The following is a 20,591-nucleotide window of genomic DNA, read 5'->3' as shown; positions in this document are numbered from 1 at the left end:
ATTTTCTCCTTCCCTCTTCCTGGTTCTCTTCGGCAGTTCTCTCTCTCTTCTTAAAATCTTCAACAACTCTTCATCTCTTTAACTCTCTTTTCTTCATCTCTTGACTCTTGAGTCTTGTCTTTTCTTCTCTTTCAATCTTGGTTGTATTATTTGTGTATTTTATTTGTTTGGAGTTCTAATTTGACTTTGAATTTTGGTTTTGTTATGTGTTTGGTGTTTGTGTTTGAGTCTTGAGATTATAATTTGAATCTCATTTATATATGTCTATTTATGTTATATTATTACTCTAAGGATTATTGATTAATTGAATACTAGCAACTCAAATTGATATAAGAAACAAGGATTTGTAAATGATAATAAAAGTTTATTAAAAGGAAAGAGAACAAAATAAGGAGTTGCAAGAATTCGGTTCAGTTACAGAACAACCAGATCAGAAATCAGTTGATCAATTAACAAACTGTATCACCAATTATATAGTTACATTTTTTTTATTATTAAAGTAAGCACAACTTATCATTTGCAAATTATAAATCTCGAGGTATGTGTTGCCATTAATGTTGCAGCAAGCTTCTTACTACAGGGCCCTCACACTGAGTAAACTGGGTATGTATGAGTGTATGTCAATATAAACTGCAATCAAGCTAAACGAGAAGCCACAAAAACCAAGAGCCTAGTAAAGAAAGATGAACTAAGGAGGCGAAGCATGTGACATAAATGTATAAAAGGCATACCCTGTTGTGTACACACTCATTCCACTGAAAGTACTACTAGATTCTGAAACAGTATCATCATCAAGATCATTCATTGTTCGATCCTCTGCTTGGAGCTTTGCTGCAAGCAGTAATCTTCTTTGTCGAACAGCTAGGTAGCGGGCCAAGTACTTTCCTACTTTCTCCAAACCTTCCTTGTATTCACCAATCACATAGTTTGCACATTCCAGAGATGCATTCTTCACTTCTGAGATTAAATCCTCTCTCATGTGCATGAAAGCAACCCTCAAAGCTTCCTCCCAGTCTCTTGCACTAATTAACAAATTTATCCCACTGTTAACATCCTGACAATATTCCAAAGCAATTTTGGCAGCTTCCCCTGGTTTACCTAGGGCTTGGAGTTCTTCACAGAGCTCATGAGCCAGTTGTACTACCTCCTCTTTTCCCAATTTGAGAAGCCCAGCAACTGTCAGTACTCCTCTCCAGTTACCACAAGCATGATATGCCTTCATAGCCTTTTCCAAACTAGTACAACATAAATAAGTTGTAGCAGCATCCTCAAAGCATTTCTCATCACTAAGATGATCTGCCCAAGCCTCGAGGACTTGTCCCCTCTTGACAGGATCTGTAATCAGTTGAAGCCCCAGGGGGAAGAGTTGAGGATATTTTTGCATGAGGTCCAAACAATCTGCATAGTAAGCATCACCCAAGGAAACAAGGTGTTTGAGAGCATTCTCAAACTTATGCAGCCTAAGGTCAATATTATAGCGCATCAAGAGAGCTGGCATGCGTTCCAATTCTTGAAGAAAAGGAAGAAACTCCTTTGGGTCCCTTTGGGAATTTAAGGCCACAATAGCTGCAAGGTTCAAATCATAAAGGCCTAGAGCAGCTTCATAAACGGCCTCAGGATCTGATAACCACAGAAGATGCTTCAATGCCTCTTCAGCAGAAGGGTAAAACATGCTCCTTGGGTGATCAGAACCTAATAATTCAGTTTCACGAATAACTTTTATTCGTTCTAAAGCTTCTTCAAGAGCTGGGGGATCACTACGAGCTAGGGTAGTCAAAATGCAAAGTTCCCTGGCTGAACTTTCTGGTACCTGATCCTCGAGGGCCTTCCTTATGGCCAGCAAGACTGAAGATACCTTGTTAGCTTCAGAATCCCTGAAATCTTTGGCTTGCACATCTTTAGACTCCTTATGGCAAGGCAGAGAGAGAAATTCAAATTTTTTGTATAAAGTTTCTGTAATATTTTCATTCTTTATGGCACAAACAAACTCAGTTATGTGGCTCAAATTCTTAACCTGCTTAACAAACTCCAAAGCTGATTGGAGAAATTCTTGCCAACCACAATAGTCAACAATAACATTAAAGTCAATCCTATGCCGCCTCACCATAACTAATGCATCTCCGAAGCGTTGCTGGATCAACGCATTGACAATTGAAGACAGTACCAATTTTCTAGGGTAGATGCATTCTAGGTTTCCCCGGGTTGTTTGTAATATGACCGCAGCTTCATCTCCATGCAGGACACCAACAATTTTCGCACCTCTTTCCCAAATATTTATAAAGCTAATGCTTTCTTCTTCTTTTCTTCTACTAGCAACATGTATGAAGTTTTCATACTTCAACTCTAATTCTCCGCGCAATATATGACTAATGTCAACAATAAAGAGTAAATCTTGTTTAGTTGCAAGGATCAAATGTGAGATCACTTTGTCATCCAACTTTGAGTAAAATGAGAAACTGCTGCAGTTGTTGCATATGATTTTCCCACTAACTTGCAGCCGACCAACATCATCAAGTCCAAAGAGCAAAGGCCTCAATGGCCCATCGGTACCAACCGGAACCACACTCATCCAAGGGCAAGATGATGAAAAGCTTATATCATCATGTTTTACAGCATCTCTACTTATGCCCAGTTTTGAAGTGTACTCAACAATTTTTCCACCACCAAACTGAAGAAATGCTGAACATCTTTTAGCAGGATTTGGAGCAATGCCAATCACAAACCCTTCTAGGGAATTTTGGTTGGAAATTTTAGCATGCCATCCAGAACACGTAGTTAAACCTGGGGCTTGATCCTCAGAACATTCAAGTGTGATCTCCTGCATATAGAAACCAAGAAGTGCAGCCTCACTTGATGTGGCTCGAGAAGAGCAATTGCTATGGCTGAAACCATAATGAGAAACAGAAAGGAGAACATGTGAGTCCAGCCATATCAGATGTATGAATGATCCAAATGCTATATCAGAAATGGAAGCTTCAACAAAAAATTCTTTGCCATCCATTTCTTCCCACATATCAGAAGCAGGAAGCTCCGCGACACACAAACAACCATCAGACAAAGATGCAGCCAGACAATTCTTAGAACTATTGGTATAGAAAGCCATCTCTTGGACAGCAGCTGGAAATTTCAGGCTAAACAAATACATAGGAGGTGGAATTAAGGATAAAGAAAGGGGGGTTACAAGAATCTTGGAGCCATCAATGACTAATGCAGTTGAGTTCTCCATGACAGCTGTTGTCCAAATGAAGTCACAAATTGTAATTTGCCCATCAAGAGTCCAACATATCAACTGCAATGGCTTTGTTGGATGCCACATCAACCTCATGCCATCCTGCCTCAAGTATCTAATTTCATGCTTTAAGTACCAGTGATTGTTGCTGAAAAACCAGATCTTAACAAAGTCATAATTCCCACACCTGACAACAGCTGCAAGAAGATCTGAGCCGCTGTTCCACTTCAAAATTTCTACTGTTGCATCTATTTGCTCATTAATGCTGAAGGAACTTCTTTCTAACCCATTCCTCTCAAAGAAAGCTATTGAAGGACACTTATTCTCCACTGTTCGATCATAGACAACTGCAATTTTTGCTCCACTGGGCATCCATTCTAAAACTGCTCCCATGAATACCTTTGGTTCTGAAGAACCTTGCAATGTCCCAGAATCTCGTTCCCAGACCTTAAGCCTCTTATGCAAGGAAGTAGAATCACTCGACTCATTTAGAGTGGCAAAGTATTTCCCATCACCTCGCCAAGAAATGGGACTCTCAGATGTATATGTGGATGAAAAATCTGGTTCACCTGAAATAAAGCCAAGGCCTTGTCCATAAATCTTCTAAGTATCACAAAGATGCATAATGCAATGTCCTATGAGAAAGTATATAAAGGGACATTTGAGCACACAAATGCCTCCAATGGTGGAGATGATATAGGCAATCAAATGCAATCAACCAATTATGAGCTTTTCAGAATGGATACATAGTAGCTAATTAGTTAAAGATATTTTCTTGTTAAGAAGCATCACATATACACACAATGTAAATTTGTGATTCCTTATCCTCACTAGCCAGATAGTACATTCCAAAAACCTATAATGGCACCATGCTTCAACAGTTGTACGGAAAAAGAAAATAAATAACCAGAGAAGAATGGAAAAAGGTCCTTACGTACGTCAACACCTTCAGGAAGATCCTCCAGTGGATTCTCATATAACAAATCCCAATCATGAGTCATCACTAGTAACTGCCCAAAACCAGAGATTACAGCAAGCAGATCTCCATCTGGACTAGGTGATATGCACCTAACACCACCCTCAACCTTACCAACAACTTCTGTTGAATTACCATCCACACCATGCAGCTGTAGAAGTCCATCAGAAGTTCCCACTATCAGCGCTTCTTTCTCCATAAGATAATCAAAAGACGTAATAAAGTCCCCAGCCTCCAACTCAACTTGATCAACTTCTGCAGAAATTGAAGTCTTAGCCGGCACTCTTTCATTCTGTACATACATCAACTCCAATAATCAAAAAAGGATATTTTTCCATAAGACGAATAGTACCTGCCATGAACTTTAGTCCTACAGCTCCAGCATGCCTCAAAGTTACAACACATAAAACTTCCCAAAACATAAGCTGATATAACTCTATATCTAACTTAAGTATAGTGCCACTGTACTAATTTGGTAAAGGTGCCAGGCCAGAGACAACATGAAAGTTCATGATCACAATTTTTATAACAACTGTTACAAAAGCATTATCAAATAAAACCGAAATATCTTCATTTGTAACCAAAATTCAAAACGGTAATGTTACTGGAACTGGACGGAGTTTGAGCCTCACTAAAAGCACTAATTTAATCTCCTGAAGCATAATATTAATATCCAATGAATGTGTTTTCGATAATGAAAAACCTTTTCTTTCGAGTAACTCTTTGCGTAGACAATCATATAATATATTTGAAACAAGAAGAAACAGAGAAAGTGAGAGCTTAGCTTACTTGAAAAGAAGAAAGCTGAACAGTGTAAATGTTATTGGCTGAAGAAGCGAAGAACAATCGGTTCCGCTCGATGTCCAAAGCTGAGAACAGTAGAGTTTCTTCCTTTGGTGGTAACTCCAGATTCAGAGAAACCTCTGAGTAGAGTTTCAGATTTTTCATGATGAATTATCAAATATTCCAAGTAATATAAATTAAAATTAGGGTTTGGAGGGTTTAAGCTTCCAAAGGAAAGCTTTGAAATAAGGATCAGAAGTTGACAAACAGTATGTCCAGTGGGTAACCTAGGTGAAATTTGTAAGAGTAACCACATTTCAACCTTTAGAGAAACCCTTCAATAATAAGACCATTGTAAATACTTTAAAACGACTAAACACCTGTTCCCACCCAACGTTTAGCAAAATTACAAGTTCCCACCCCTGGTTTCATTTATTCCAGATTCCAACCCTTAGTTAAACACTGTCAATGACTGTTCTAAGAGTGGGAATCTGGAAAACCGACTTGGGCATTTTATCCAGCAGGTGGCAAACGCGACTTTGGGCTTCAATTTCTAACGAACAGAAAGTCAAAAACGGTCAAACAACATACCCACACAAACTACAACACAAGGAGAGTCTTTTGGTGTAGTCCGATGATGTCAATTGCTCTCTAATCAAACAAAACACAACTGAGAAGATGCCCAAAATCACAAGATGGCAAGTGTGGGAGTGGTCAAAAAAGTGAGTGATGATGGCAAGTAGGGATATGGGTTTTGTAGAAGAGGTCGTAGGGAGTCTAACGGTGGTTTTAGAAGTTATTTTAGAGTTCGGGATCGGTAAAAAAAAAAGCAAAAATCTGACGGCTTGAGTGATGTTAACGTGAGTCGTTTCTTGCTAACATGGGCCCATTTTTTACTTAAAAGAGCACCAACACCCGTTAGCATGCTAACATGAGCCTCAATACATTGAACAGTTAAAATTTAAGGAAACGATGTTAATTTAATAGTAGAAATCTGGAATAAATGAAACCAGGGGTGGAAACTTGCTATTGCACTAAACCTTGGGAAAACTTGTTATTGCACTAAACCTTGGGTGGGAACATGTAGTTTACTTCTTTAAAAATAGCCAAACATTTGGCAACATATCATTTAAACCGCTGATAGAGTGAAAGTGATAGTTGCTGTTGTTTAATATTAGAGTAATACTACATTTACATTACTCTTTTACATAATTTTTATTACATCATGAGGTGACATATGTCACAACCACACAAATTTTTAATTATTTTTAATTTTTAATATTATAATAAAAATTTATATAATTGTAATATATATCACGTTTACAAGTAAAAAAATAGTATAAGTGTAACATTATTCTTAATATTATGGTGAGTCTATTATTTAAATCCCCTGGTTGTAGAAATTTTCATTTAATCCCTGTAATTTGCTAATATTAAATAAGTCCAGAGTGGCCGAGTGGAGAAGGGAGATTTATTATGTCTAAACCCCTAAATTATAATCATTAAGTGAAGGGATGTGTATATGTATATACAAAAAGGTCATTTTGTTATTCACGACACAAATTTAAAATTAACCAAAATACGAAATTTAAACCCTTTAGCCACCTCCATGTTAAAAGAGTAGACAGCAGCAAAATTTTCCAAAAAATCATATCAATGAACTTAAGAGGATTCAATTTCATGCATAAACCATTGTTTTAGCACTTATCCTCGAAACCAAGCAGATTTTCTGTAGCGCCATACTTCTGATGAGTCTATGATAAACGAAGTAAGAAGAGGTGACATTCTTTCTTAACAGATCAGATTAAACAAGCATTAGATGTCTTTGTTTCCTTCAAAAAGTCAGTAACATTATCAAAAAGACAGGGTATAGTGAAGCGAAATTTTCCGACTCTTTTCATCTCAACTACATGAACAAGTATCTGGGTAGTTACAATTACGCGAAACATGAGAAAACAGTACTAAGCTTATCCTTTAGTATAAGGGGAACTGGGAAAAATACAAAAGAAATGAAGCAAACTGAACCAAAAAAAACAACAGACTAAAAGAGGGAGGGAGTAAACCTCAGCTAACCTTCACAAAAGCAGTAACCTAACTGATCAACGCTAAAACCTATTAAACTATACTACTATCTTCATTTATTTCCTAGTTTCACAACTAATAGCAAAAATTGTATCCACCCTACGGGTGTCTTGTCAGCAATACATACATCCAGTGTCGTAACATGCTATCATCTACATCTATGGCCTCCCCAACCAGTAATCATCAGATCTGAACTAAAAGTTCCCCCGGTAAATGCTGTTTCTAACAATTGTGCAATATTAAATAAAAGACTTCAAAAAAGTTCTATACCCTTTGCTCTTGCTGCTTCAACAATGTTGTTCATGTCTCCTTTAGTGTTAGATTGGTTATAATAGCATTTCCACAACTTGATGGAGAATGGATATACAGATAAAGCTCGCTTGTAAAACCTTTCAGAGATGCCCTCAATACCGCTTACATTGCCCAAAATATATGCAGCTTCTACCCATACATACTCTGGAGCAATGGGCATGGCTTGAAAAAGCGCACTGACCAATGTTGAGGAGGCCCAGAACAAAACACTGGCCGGTGTAACATCACCAGGGTTGTCACCTCCACTGAGCAGCTTACAAACAGAAAACGCCAATGGGTAGTTGGATGGTACAATCTCCATAATGGCTTCAACAAAGTCAACTAGATCCTTTAGCTTACAAAACGTTTGGGGTAAAAGAGATGGACCATACCACACTTCAAGAACCAAATTCACCAGAGAAGAATCAGTCGGAATTGGACTTAGCAGGTTAGTAACTAGCTGCCGGACTCTTGGCTTATCAATGTTGTTAATAAAGTGTCTAGGCAACGGTTTGGGGCAAGGAAAAGAGCGGGCAGTGTCCAAATAACGCTTCAAAAGGTTCAGCAGCCAAACTGCATCTCCTTTTGGTCCTGACTTATCAGTAAGCAAAAACATGGCATGCTCTCTAACACAATGATTAAAATTCTCAGGAGCTGCAAGCTTCAATGCCCTATCAATAGCTAACCAGGCATCATTGAAATGGTTCTGCAATAACCTATGGAGAGAGAGATTGAGCAATCCAAACATTACATCCATTTGGTTTTTACTAGACACTGAAAAGTCTAGATTTGATGCTGAAGTGGATTCTGGCGAGCCATGAGAGATCTCATTATCCATGGCATCCAAATTGTCAACTTCAGAGTATTGAACCTTCCAAACAGAGTGAAACCAACGGTCCATAAGTTCTTTTGCAAAGCCAGGTCTTCCATTCAGGAGGGCATACTCAGCATATTGATTCCATATACACTGAATTCCAGGGACTTCTTTAGGCCACTTCATAAGAGCTCCCTCAAAACCCATAAAACTTGAATCACCAAAATCACGTTTCTGCAAGCGCACTGATGTCAGAACAAGTTCTAAGCAAGACGGGTATAACTTAATGTATTTGTCCAGCAAATTCCAACTGCATTCTAAGTCATCAAGCGCTACCATACACCTAACATGGCAAACAGCAAAAAGTTGTCCTGATCTGAGATTGGCTTCACTCTTAGGTGATTCATTATTGAAATAAGCTTCAACAGAATCCACTGCTATTTCAGCCAGCTTCACAGCCCTCTGCTTCTCATCATTTACTAAGTGAATGGAAGGCCATTCAATTGCAAGGAGTTCTTTCTCACATTCAAACCGCTGTACAACAGCATCGGGCAGTTTCCTGTAAATAACTAAATACACACAAGAAACCCAGAATATAAGTTTGTCAGAAATGGTCAAACATGTGAGGATATCAGAGAGCAACAGGCTATGAGGTTCTTTAGAACTTGTTTCAGCAAGGGAGAGTCCAGAGATTCTCTGGATGGCCTTCTCAATATTCCCGGACATGCACAAACACTCCACCATCTGCAAAAATAGGTCTAAGATGCATGCACTAGCATGCCTTTCATCTCCATCAGAGGCAGATGCATGGCGGCAGAGCGCTGAAAGAGCAGCATCATACGCATCCAACCGATCATCAAGCTGTATCCTACTGTTGATGTACATAAGCCAAAGTCCATAAGATCCTTCATTGTGTTTGACCTGAAGACCAAGAGGAGAAGAGTATCCATAGAAGAATTTGTATTTCAATTTTAAATTTTAATACCAAACTTTTATAATAATATTCACAAAAAGTGTGAGAGAGAAAGCCACATTATGAAATTCAACACAGATACAACATAAATAAACCACCTATATAGAAATTCCCTCCAATTATTAACTGGCCAAAATGTGGGCAAAAAGCATAGCCAGTAGAAATTCCCTCCAATTATTAACTGGCCAAAATGTGGGCCAAAAGCATAGCAAGGGGAAATCAGGAAACTTCACAGAGGTGTATGTATTGTTATATATACAACATTTGTTATCAGGAGCAACCAACAACAGCAGTATACAAACAGTGAGTAGCCAAAATATCAACAGCAACTATAGGCATTCACCAAAAAGCATGCAGGAACTGATTCACTCTTCCTAGTATTAGTCCTTGTAAAAGTAGATTTCATATGATAGCATACCGCATGAAAGAACATGTCTTCCTTCCCATATGGCACTGCATTGCTGTGATATATAAGCAGATAAACAATCCAAAGAATTTCAGATGATCGATCTGCCTCAAGAGCTCGTGACAACGCATAGAGGGCCTGCAATACATAAGAATTTGAGACTATTGCAGGAATAAAAGATTATAATCATGATTAGAATACTAAAGGTTAATGATGTAATCAGGCAAGGTTACCTTTCTTATACTCTCTAATCTGCCAGCCTCTTGATTGAGAAAAAGAAGAGCCATTTCCACAGATTGGACATTATTAGGCATAGCTTGTTTCAGTTGCTTCTAGGTATACCATGCAAGAAGGAAACCATGAATGAGAGTGTGAACCAAACAACTTAAAAAAAACAGCTATCATTTGTGATGTAGGAGGAGTTTCAGAGTAAATGAATACAAACAATTATCATATACATGTCAAAGAAATTTTTAATATCATTAAAACCTGATTTAAATATGTATGTCCAATGCAATGAAACCAAAAACAGTGCAATAACAATGAAGAATTTAATTACAATGTTATACACAAACCATTACGCCATCTCTACTCTGAAAATAAGAGAATTGTCTATTCCAACCCCCACACACTTCAATACGTCCATCACTGGAATGCAAGAATTCTGCAGGTAAGTCCTTCTGAAACATATTTGATAACACTAGGGTAATACTGAAACATTTCTGCCAGCATTGTCCGTGTCTTCTAGCTATAACAGACTCATATTGTGAATCAGCTTTCAATATATCTAAACCAACTATATATATTGGTGGAGTCAAATTATCGCAACACTTGGAAGCACCAAAAGAATCCTGTTGATGTATTGTTAACCCAGCCTGACCATCTGCACAAGCAATAGCTTAAATATGAAAGCAAAAAGTAAAAAACAACAGAAATGTTTATTGGAATAATCATACCAGCACCATCAGAATCGCCATGCTGATGCTTATATATTTTTCCATTTGAGAAGTCCTTCACGTGTTGCCAAGGACATTCATCATTGTTGCATTTTCCTCGGAGCTCATACATACAAAGTGGCCAAAATGGGTCAACAGCAAGATTGCAGGTATAAGAGCCAAATTCTCTCCCAAAGATGCTACTAAGACTCTCCTGGTTTGAGTCTTCTATCAAATACCAATCCTGAGGTTCATTAGAGTTGAAACAAGCACCCTCTTCAATGTAAAAGTTATGTGAGTGATTCCGTTGAATTTTAGTCATATTCGATAAAGCAATTGATGATCCAACTTTCAGATGACCAAACACACTCCTCAGGACCAAAGGAGGAGAAAATAATGCAGAAGCAGTTGAAGGGTGAGCTCTTCGGGAAAATTCATTTTCCTTAAAATCAGCAGTAGAGTGAAACTGTAAAGAACTTTTTTCAGCATGGCCCTGATCATGGATCTGAACAGGAGACTCACTAAAACTTCTTTCTGGCTGATCAATGCCTAAAATTAAAAATGAAATTGTACTAAGTGGTTAAGAATAAGAATAATAGTAATGACAACAAAAACAACAAATATAATTATAACTACTAATTACAGTACCAATAATAATAACTGTTTTCCAATAATGCGAAAAAGGTCATTTTGTTATTCACGACACAAATTTAAAATTAACCAAAATACGAAATTTAAACCCTTTAGCCACCTCCATGTTAAAAGAGTAGACAGCAGCAAAATTTTCCAAAAAATCATATCAATGAACTTAAGAGGATTCAATTTCATGCATAAACCATTGTTTTAGCACTTATCCTGGAAACCAAGCAGATTTTCTGTAGCGCCATACTTCTGGTGAGTCTATGATAAACGAAGTAAGAAGAGGTGACATTCTTTCTTAACAGATCAGATTAAACAAGCATTAGATGTCTTTGTTTCCTTCAAAAAGTCAGTAACATTATCAAAAAGACAGGGTATAGTGAAGCGAAATTTTCCGACTCTTTTCATCTCAACTACATGAACAAGTATCTGGGTAGTTACAATTACGCGAAACATGAGAAAACAGTACTAAGCTTATCCTTTAGTATAAGGGGAACTGGGAAAAATACAAAAGAAATGAAGCAAACTGAACCAAAAAAAACAACAGACTAAAAGAGGGAGGGAGTAAACCTCAGCTAACCTTCACAAAAGCAGTAACCTAACTGATCAACGCTAAAACCTATTAAACTATACTACTATCTTCATTTATTTCCTAGTTTCACAACTAATAGCAAAAATTGTATCCACCCTACGGGTGTCTTGTCAGCAATACATACATCCAGTGTCGTAACATGCTATCATCTACATCTATGGCCTCCCCAACCAGTAATCATCAGATCTGAACTAAAAGTTCCCCCGGTAAATGCTGTTTCTAACAATTGTGCAATATTAAATAAAAGACTTCAAAAAAGTTCTATACCCTTTGCTCTTGCTGCTTCAACAATGTTGTTCATGTCTCCTTTAGTGTTAGATTGGTTATAATAGCATTTCCACAACTTGATGGAGAATGGATATACAGATAAAGCTCGCTTGTAAAACCTTTCAGAGATGCCCTCAATACCGCTTACATTGCCCAAAATATATGCAGCTTCTACCCATACATACTCTGGAGCAATGGGCATGGCTTGAAAAAGCGCACTGACCAATGTTGAGGAGGCCCAGAACAAAACACTGGCCGGTGTAACATCACCAGGGTTGTCACCTCCACTGAGCAGCTTACAAACAGAAAACGCCAATGGGTAGTTGGATGGTACAATCTCCATAATGGCTTCAACAAAGTCAACTAGATCCTTTAGCTTACAAAACGTTTGGGGTAAAAGAGATGGACCATACCACACTTCAAGAACCAAATTCACCAGAGAAGAATCAGTCGGAATTGGACTTAGCAGGTTAGTAACTAGCTGCCGGACTCTTGGCTTATCAATGTTGTTAATAAAGTGTCTAGGCAACGGTTTGGGGCAAGGAAAAGAGCGGGCAGTGTCCAAATAACGCTTCAAAAGGTTCAGCAGCCAAACTGCATCTCCTTTTGGTCCTGACTTATCAGTAAGCAAAAACATGGCATGCTCTCTAACACAATGATTAAAATTCTCAGGAGCTGCAAGCTTCAATGCCCTATCAATAGCTAACCAGGCATCATTGAAATGGTTCTGCAATAACCTATGGAGAGAGAGATTGAGCAATCCAAACATTACATCCATTTGGTTTTTACTAGACACTGAAAAGTCTAGATTTGATGCTGAAGTGGATTCTGGCGAGCCATGAGAGATCTCATTATCCATGGCATCCAAATTGTCAACTTCAGAGTATTGAACCTTCCAAACAGAGTGAAACCAACGGTCCATAAGTTCTTTTGCAAAGCCAGGTCTTCCATTCAGGAGGGCATACTCAGCATATTGATTCCATATACACTGAATTCCAGGGACTTCTTTAGGCCACTTCATAAGAGCTCCCTCAAAACCCATAAAACTTGAATCACCAAAATCACGTTTCTGCAAGCGCACTGATGTCAGAACAAGTTCTAAGCAAGACGGGTATAACTTAATGTATTTGTCCAGCAAATTCCAACTGCATTCTAAGTCATCAAGCGCTACCATACACCTAACATGGCAAACAGCAAAAAGTTGTCCTGATCTGAGATTGGCTTCACTCTTAGGTGATTCATTATTGAAATAAGCTTCAACAGAATCCACTGCTATTTCAGCCAGCTTCACAGCCCTCTGCTTCTCATCATTTACTAAGTGAATGGAAGGCCATTCAATTGCAAGGAGTTCTTTCTCACATTCAAACCGCTGTACAACAGCATCGGGCAGTTTCCTGTAAATAACTAAATACACACAAGAAACCCAGAATATAAGTTTGTCAGAAATGGTCAAACATGTGAGGATATCAGAGAGCAACAGGCTATGAGGTTCTTTAGAACTTGTTTCAGCAAGGGAGAGTCCAGAGATTCTCTGGATGGCCTTCTCAATATTCCCGGACATGCACAAACACTCCACCATCTGCAAAAATAGGTCTAAGATGCATGCACTAGCATGCCTTTCATCTCCATCAGAGGCAGATGCATGGCGGCAGAGCGCTGAAAGAGCAGCATCATACGCATCCAACCGATCATCAAGCTGTATCCTACTGTTGATGTACATAAGCCAAAGTCCATAAGATCCTTCATTGTGTTTGACCTGAAGACCAAGAGGAGAAGAGTATCCATAGAAGAATTTGTATTTCAATTTTAAATTTTAATACCAAACTTTTATAATAATATTCACAAAAAGTGTGAGAGAGAAAGCCACATTATGAAATTAAACACAGATACAATATAAATACACCACCTATATAGAAATTCCCTCCAATTATTAACTGGCCAAAATGTGGGCAAAAAGCATAGCCAGTAGAAATTCCCTCCAATTATTAACTGGCCAAACTGTGGGCCAAAAGCATAGCAAGGGGAAATCAGGAAACTTCACAGAGGTGTATGTATTGTTATACATACACCATTTGTTATCAGGAGCAACCAACAACAGCAGTATACAAACAGTGAGTAGCCAAAATATCAACAGCAACTATAGGCATTCACCAAAAAGCATGCAGGAACTGATTCACTCTTCCTAGTATTAGTCCTTGTAAAAGTAGATTTCATATGATAGCATACCGCATGAAAGAACATGTCTTCCTTCCCATATGGCACTGCATTGCTGTGATATATAAGCAGATAAACAATCCAAAGAATTTCAGATGATCGATCTGCCTCAAGAGCTCGTGACAACGCATAGAGGGCCTGCAATACATAAGAATTTGAGACTATTGCAGGAATAAAAGATTATAATCATGATTAGAATACTAAAGGTTAATGATGTAATCAGGCAAGGTTACCTTTCTTATACTCTCTAATCTGCCAGCCTCTTGATTGAGAAAAAGAAGAGCCATTTCCACAGATTGGACATTATTAGGCATAGCTTGTTTCAGTTGCTTCTAGGTATACCATGCAAGAAGGAAACCATGAATGAGAGTGTGAACCAAACAACTTAAAAAAAACAGCTATCATTTGTGATGTAGGAGGAGTTTCAGAGTAAATGAATACAAACAATTATCATATACATGTCAAAGAAATTTTTAATATCATTAAAACCTGATTTAAATATGTATGTCCAATGCAATGAAACCAAAAACAGTGCAATAACAATGAAGAATTTAATTACAATGTTATACACAAACCATTACGCCATCTCTACTCTGAAAATAAGAGAATTGTCTATTCCAACCCCCACACACTTCAATACGTCCATCACTGGAATGCAAGAATTCTGCAGGTAAGTCCTTCTGAAACATATTTGATAACACTAGGGTAATACTGAAACATTTCTGCCAGCATTGTCCGTGTCTTCTAGCTATAACAGACTCATATTGTGAATCAGCTTTCAATATATCTAAACCAACTATATATATTGGTGGAGTCAAATTATCGCAACACTTGGAAGCACCAAAAGAATCCTGTTGATGTATTGTTAACCCAGCCTGACCATCTGCACAAGCAATAGCTTAAATATGAAAGCAAAAAGTAAAAAACAACAGAAATGTTTATTGGAATAATCATACCAGCACCATCAGAATCGCCATGCTGATGCTTATATATTTTTCCATTTGAGAAGTCCTTCACGTGTTGCCAAGGACATTCATCATTGTTGCATTTTCCTCGGAGCTCATACATACAAAGTGGCCAAAATGGGTCAACAGCAAGATTGCAGGTATAAGAGCCAAATTCTCTCCCAAAGATGCTACTAAGACTCTCCTGGTTTGAGTCTTCTATCAAATACCAATCCTGAGGTTCATTAGAGTTGAAACAAGCACCCTCTTCAATGTAAAAGTTATGTGAGTGATTCCGTTGAATTTTAGTCATATTCGATAAAGCAATTGATGATCCAACTTTCAGATGACCAAACACACTCCTCAGGACCAAAGGAGGAGAAAATAATGCAGAAGCAGTTGAAGGGTGAGCTCTTCGGGAAAATTCATTTTCCTTAAAATCAGCAGTAGAGTGAAACTGTAAAGAACTTTTTTCAGCATGGCCCTGATCATGGATCTGAACAGGAGACTCACTAAAACTTCTTTCTGGCTGATCAATGCCTAAAATTAAAAATGAAATTGTACTAAGTGGTTAAGAATAAGAATAATAGTAATGACAACAAAAACAACAAATATAATTATAACTACTAATTACAGTACCAATAATAATAACTGTTTTCCAATAGTTTAAGACACATAATTTTAATCAAGAGAAAAAAAAAAAAAAAAAAAACACGCCAATATTTATAGTAACAGTAAATTAACTTCAGTACTTGCAATAATATTATCATTTTATATTAATAAATACTATTATATTATTAATTGGGATGATCAATCAAACTCTACATTCAGCAGGACACACTAACAATCAAAAAATATTTCTATAAACCAAATGCTGACCACAAACAGTGTCTGTCCAAAGAAAATTACCTCCAATATAATGCTGCTGGCTTTGTCCTCCTTCTGAAGATGGAACACTGCCATTACTTGTCTGCATTTTGTCACTTCCAATGTCATTTTCAGGCCCTCGTTCAACCGAAGGCTCCACATTGTAACATGGACCACTATTCTTTGACAAAGTTCTCACTCCTAGCCGTGCAAACAGTTCAGACCTTAATGTAGCTTCAAGAAGTAAAGAATCCTTGGAGCCATCAATAGATGAACTTTTGTTGACATTGCTATTTTTGTCCATTTGCCTTCCTTCAGAAATTTGTTCCTTTTGATTATCTTCAAAGTTGTGTTGAACAGATTCATGGTCCAAGGGGAATGTCTCTTCATTTTCATCAGCTGAAACATTTAATTCATTGGACGGAGAGCTTAATCCATGAACAACATTCTTAGTTTTACGTGGCAATGGCTCTGATGTACTAGCATCTGGCTCACTGCAAGGTTCAGACCCCAAATTTTGACCACTTGCATGCTGATAAGACGTAATGAGGGGAGCACCATTGACACATTGGATATTCGAATCATAACCTAGTCGATTAAATCCATCATAGGCAGACTGCACCTGATGGCTTGATGTCGGGATTAAGTCCATATTTTCAGATACGTGATTTGACAAATCCAACCCATTCCCAACAGGTTCATGCAGTCCAGAAGACCATAGTAAGTTGGATTCATCCATCATAAAAGAACGAAAGCGAGCTGAACACAGTTCTCTCTGACGATAAAGTTTAGTACATCTCATATTAGCCTCAATCAAAGCCCTTTGGGCTTTACGATAAGCTTTAAGAGCATTTCTTTCTTCAATTTCACACATGCGCCGATGCTCTTGTGCTTCCTCCAGCTCTTTGTCCGTCAATTCCTCCATGTCAAGTATTGATTGTACATCCATATTGCCATGTCCTGAGACATTGGCATCACCCAGACAGTTCCACAAACTTGCATTATTCACCTGGTAGAAGGTTTCAACACGTTTAGAATGAAAATAAAGAATCATTGAAAGATATACCATAGACATTGTAGACCTCCAATCAGCTATATGAATCCTAGAAACACACCTGGCATAAATCATGGAACGAAGAATCAACAGTCTTATCACCAGAAATAGCTTTACAATGGTCACTGCTTTTCATTACATTCTGTTCTCCAATTGCTTTGTTTGGAAAAGAATTTGGTGTAGGATGTCCACCAGTTTTACTTGGATGATTTACCAACATTTTATCCTGTAAAGTTACATAATATCAATAATTAAGCCAAAACCAATCCTGATATAGCAACCATTCAAGCAATGGTGACTGTTTGAACTTAATACTAAATTTAAGAAAAAAATGACTACAGTTATCTATTTGAAACACTAGTACCACAACTTCCAAAGCTGGGAACAGAGAAATTTAACCTCCTGGTAGACAAAGATTTATACAGTAAAAATTGGTATTACAACCATACAATATAGTTCAACAACAAAAGTCCATTTACAAGTAGGAGACAACATTCCTCTCCTAGTATAAAAAAAAAAAAAATGTACAATACTTCATGAAGCTTCATATCTATCTTGTAAAAAGTGCAAATGCACATGATCCTTGCCACCAAATTTCTACTATTACATAGACTGGACAATACCAAGCATGACTGTAACAAACCTATAATATAAGCAAGGCCAAGCAAAGGTCACTGAATACATAAATGTAGAGCAATTGCAGTAAAAATGATACACAAGAAGCAGGATCCTTATAGGTCAACCATACAATCACAAAATGCAACTTAACAAACCTTAAGCAATTTATTCCTCAAACATTAACTTACTAAATTCTTTGGCAAAGAACTGGACATTTTATTTGCCGGTGCTGCGATTTGGTTTAACACAACAGGATCCAGCCTTCTATCCCTATCAGATTGATTGCCACTAGAATTGATATCAGCAACTGCAGAAAAGGTCAGTCCTATTCGTTATTGCATCTCAAATGTTCTATAGTATAACACTCCAATTATAGAGAAATAACAAAATGGTTACCATCTTTCACCGATCTAGGTCTATTTTCTGGCAGAACATCAATACGTTTATCATCCTGCTTGTGTTGCTTAACAATGCTTGACTCTATTCTGCTTACAGGAATGTCTTTCTGTATATGATCAACTTTATTTCTGTCACGCATACTGTTCTCCAATGTAGGCTCTTTCACTGGCATAATAGATATTGCAGCAGGAATTTCTTGATGGCTATCTGAAGTTATCCGGTGAGAATAAGATCCACTTACTTTCAAGCGTTTCTTGTCTGGTACTTTTCGTTCCAACTGTCCAACATCTGCAGAAGGCAATTGATATTTCCTTGCTGCTTCCTTGCCTAGATTCATAGCATGATAATCCCTGCATTGCACAACAGCCAAATCTTTATTTTGCTGGGCAGCCTTAAGCTTTAGTTCACTTTCCCGAAGTGCTATCTGCTGCCTCAAGTCCTGAAGCTTACTGTTTTTCAAACCCACTCCTGGGTCAAAACCACGCTCTTGGCTTCCTAATTTTTTGTTAGGGTTATTAATATTCCTAACTCGAGATCCTTGCTCAGCAGCCCTGGAATTGGCTCCTCCATGAATTTTTGTCATTGACGAGACAAATATACGGTTTGAGGATAACTTCTTGGGTATTATTTTGTTTACATTTTTGGCATTTTGATGTAGTTTGCTGGTTTTCACCACTGACACAGCAGGTGGTTGTCCATAGCTATCCAACCCAGTTGTGATGGATTTAGTCGCAGTTGTTTTTTCTTGCTGGTAGTCATCAGAGTCACTGCCACTGTCACCATCTGAGAAGCTTATCACAAGGTTATTGTTCGACCCTGAAGTAGGAAACCATACAGGATTACCTGATTTAAATTTCACTCGATTCTTCTCAAAACTCTTTTGATTGGTTGGCTGAATGGAAGTTCGGGACTGAATATCAATGGAGCTTGAAAGATTATTGGTAGAAACATTCTTCACTGGAAAGTAGATATAAATCCATCAAAAGATATTTCAGGACAAGCACTTTGTTGTTTACAAGAAAACACAATCTCAACCAACAAGACGGTCACACAGCAAAACTATGAAAATGATAAACAATACACAAGCGGTTAAAAAAGAAAACATATGTACCACGATGGGTTCAACTCCAACTTCATCATTACAGAGCAAAAGACTACATCTCTAGAGAGTGAATATAAGCACTTTATATGTTTCCAAAACCATCATGGTTGTTATTAATTTCACTTATAATATATTGACACATTACCATTTCAATATGTACAAAAATCATATGCAAATACTTTACTAAACCCATAGACTAGATTACAAATAATTATAAGATTCTAAGAGTTTAAATGGAAGCCAAATATATATATAAAAACACCAATACTAACGTAAAAAGTTACAGAAATTGGACCCAAAATAAAGATATACAATCAGAGAACCCAATCCAAAAAAATCCTGATTCTCACATACTATAGCTGGTAAGGCTTACCGGTCCGAGTACCTTGAGTGTGTTTGTTTGTCAGAGTTGTAAAAAGAGTCCCTCCAGGAGGGGCGACAGTACCAATAGATGGTGCAACTGAGCTAGCAGGATTTTCCTATGGGACACAAATAGCTTACTCAGAAATATTCAATTATGAACATGTAAATAACACCAATTTTACTAAAACAATTCTTAAGCAGTAAACTAAAATCCAACTGACCCGAATTAAACTAACAGCACAAATTCAGACTTTCAAAAAATAATATCATGCGAAATCAACTAAGATCAATCAAAGTGCTAACAATAGCTAACTAGCATTCAAAGTGCATTGATCTGATGCTAGATAAGTCCAAATAAAGAAAAATGCAAATGTTTCCATAAATAAGAACAAAAATCTAGTTCCAAAAATACAATTCTAGGTCAAAGATTTTGAAACTTAAAGATGGAAAAAAAATACTTCGCTGACCAAACAGAGTTGAAGTTTTCAAGAAACAAAATGATATTATTTTCTTTTCCCATCAAGGAAACAGCAAACAAGTAATTAAAAACAAAAGAAAGAAACCAAAAAAAAAAGTGTACAGGATGAAATTGGATGAATGGAAGATCAAAATCAAGAAGCGGAAGCAAAATATATTAGGAATTTTGGAAGCAAGAATACGTCGTCGTCTGATGAAAAGAGCTCGCCTTCTTCTCTGGTCTTAGTTGTGAGCTCCTTGTTGGGCTTCGCATTCGCTGAAGCTGAGGCCATAGCTTTGACTCTACCCTCACCCATCTCCGCAATTTAATTCTTTTATATTTTATTTTTCTTTCTCTCTCTAGATATTTATTACTTTTTTTAAGAAAAAAAAAAATTGTTTTCTCCCTCTGAAGTATGAAATCTGAATATGAGACCAAAGGAAATAAAAATTACAGATGGGAGGAGAAGACCGAGACTGATTGCTGTTGAAAAAGGAAAGTACAATCATACCCTTTTTATCTTGGAAAATACTCTTCACGCTATAACTTTACCTGCTATTATAACTTATATTATAATCTCCTAGAT

At 37.4% G+C, this 20,591-nt stretch overlaps 3 protein-coding genes across 11 annotated transcripts; all 3 read right to left on the bottom strand.

Moving 5' to 3' along the window:
* Nucleotides 1-475: 475 nt before the first annotated feature.
* LOC116128833 (elongator complex protein 1-like) lies at nucleotides 476-5,221 on the bottom strand. 5 transcript variants are annotated; one of them, XM_031414597.1, is made up of 4 exons: nucleotides 4,995-5,221; nucleotides 4,164-4,497; nucleotides 732-3,798; nucleotides 476-630 (listed from the first exon to the last, which is right to left on the bottom strand). In XM_031414597.1, exons 1-4 carry the CDS (start codon nucleotides 5,151-5,153, stop codon nucleotides 621-623), a joined length of 3,570 nt encoding a protein of 1,189 aa, XP_031270457.1. In that variant the 5' UTR covers nucleotides 5,154-5,221; the 3' UTR covers nucleotides 476-620. The 5 variants fall into 5 exon arrangements, with proteins under 5 accessions (XP_031270457.1, XP_031270455.1, XP_031270458.1 ...); XM_031414596.1 differs by having other exon boundaries at nucleotides 483-599; XM_031414595.1 differs by having other exon boundaries at nucleotides 476-3,798.
* Nucleotides 5,222-6,861: 1,640 nt separating this feature from the next.
* Nucleotides 6,862-11,178, bottom strand: LOC116128885. The gene is made up of 6 exons (XM_031414652.1): nucleotides 11,133-11,178; nucleotides 10,511-11,038; nucleotides 10,130-10,437; nucleotides 9,788-9,886; nucleotides 9,567-9,692; nucleotides 6,862-9,096 (listed from the first exon to the last, which is right to left on the bottom strand). Exons 1-6 carry the CDS (start codon nucleotides 11,176-11,178, stop codon nucleotides 7,324-7,326), a joined length of 2,880 nt encoding a protein of 959 aa, XP_031270512.1. The 3' UTR covers nucleotides 6,862-7,323.
* Nucleotides 11,179-11,508: 330 nt separating this feature from the next.
* LOC116128784 lies at nucleotides 11,509-20,377 on the bottom strand. 5 transcript variants are annotated; one of them, XM_031414536.1, is made up of 11 exons: nucleotides 20,208-20,377; nucleotides 19,559-19,664; nucleotides 18,081-19,040; nucleotides 17,873-18,009; nucleotides 17,128-17,292; nucleotides 16,055-17,021; nucleotides 15,158-15,685; nucleotides 14,777-15,084; nucleotides 14,435-14,533; nucleotides 14,214-14,339; nucleotides 11,509-13,743 (listed from the first exon to the last, which is right to left on the bottom strand). In XM_031414536.1, the coding sequence occupies exons 1-11, from the start codon at nucleotides 20,319-20,321 to the stop codon at nucleotides 11,971-11,973; spliced, it is 5,283 nt and encodes a 1,760-aa protein (XP_031270396.1). In that variant the 5' UTR covers nucleotides 20,322-20,377; the 3' UTR covers nucleotides 11,509-11,970. The 5 variants fall into 5 exon arrangements, with proteins under 5 accessions (XP_031270396.1, XP_031270398.1, XP_031270397.1 ...); XM_031414538.1 differs by having other exon boundaries at nucleotides 17,873-17,991; XM_031414537.1 differs by having other exon boundaries at nucleotides 19,571-19,664.
* Between the last annotated feature and the right edge of the window lie 214 nt (nucleotides 20,378-20,591).

The sequence above is a fragment of the Pistacia vera genome, unplaced genomic scaffold (assembly GCF_008641045.1).
Source record: "Pistacia vera cultivar Batoury unplaced genomic scaffold, PisVer_v2 Contig204, whole genome shotgun sequence".
Lineage (NCBI taxonomy): Eukaryota > Viridiplantae > Streptophyta > Magnoliopsida > Sapindales > Anacardiaceae > Pistacia > Pistacia vera.
The sequence above is the reverse complement of the archived record's forward strand: the minus strand, read 5'-3'. Positions and strand labels throughout refer to the sequence as shown.

Bases quoted from the DNA above. Each gene is read 5' to 3' on its own strand.
- LOC116128833 (XM_031414595.1), bottom strand. From the start codon at position 5,153: ATGAAAAATCTGAAACTCTACTCAGAGGTTTCTCTGAATCTGGAGTTA. The intron at 4,498-4,994 runs GTAAGCTAAGCT...ATGTATGTACAG, and splicing joins TTCAGCTTTCTTCTTTTCAA to AATGAAAGAGTGCCGGCTAA. The intron at 3,799-4,163 runs GTAAGGACCTTT...GCTTTATTTCAG, and splicing joins TCCTGAAGGTGTTGACGTAC to GTGAACCAGATTTTTCATCC.
- LOC116128885 (XM_031414652.1), bottom strand. From the start codon at position 11,178: ATGACCTTTTTCGCATTATTGGAAAACAGTTATTATTATTGGTACT. The intron at 9,887-10,129 runs GTTTGTGTATAA...TGGTATACCTAG, and splicing joins AGAGTAGAGATGGCGTAATG to AAGCAACTGAAACAAGCTAT. The intron at 9,097-9,566 runs GTATGCTATCAT...CTTGGTCTTCAG, and splicing joins AAGACATGTTCTTTCATGCG to GTCAAACACAATGAAGGATC.
- LOC116128784 (XM_031414536.1), bottom strand. From the start codon at position 20,321: ATGGGTGAGGGTAGAGTCAAAGCTATGGCCTCAGCTTCAGCGAATGCG. The intron at 19,041-19,558 runs GTAAGCCTTACC...TCTACTTTCCAG, and splicing joins CACTCAAGGTACTCGGACCG to TGAAGAATGTTTCTACCAAT. The intron at 14,534-14,776 runs GTTTGTGTATAA...TGGTATACCTAG, and splicing joins AGAGTAGAGATGGCGTAATG to AAGCAACTGAAACAAGCTAT.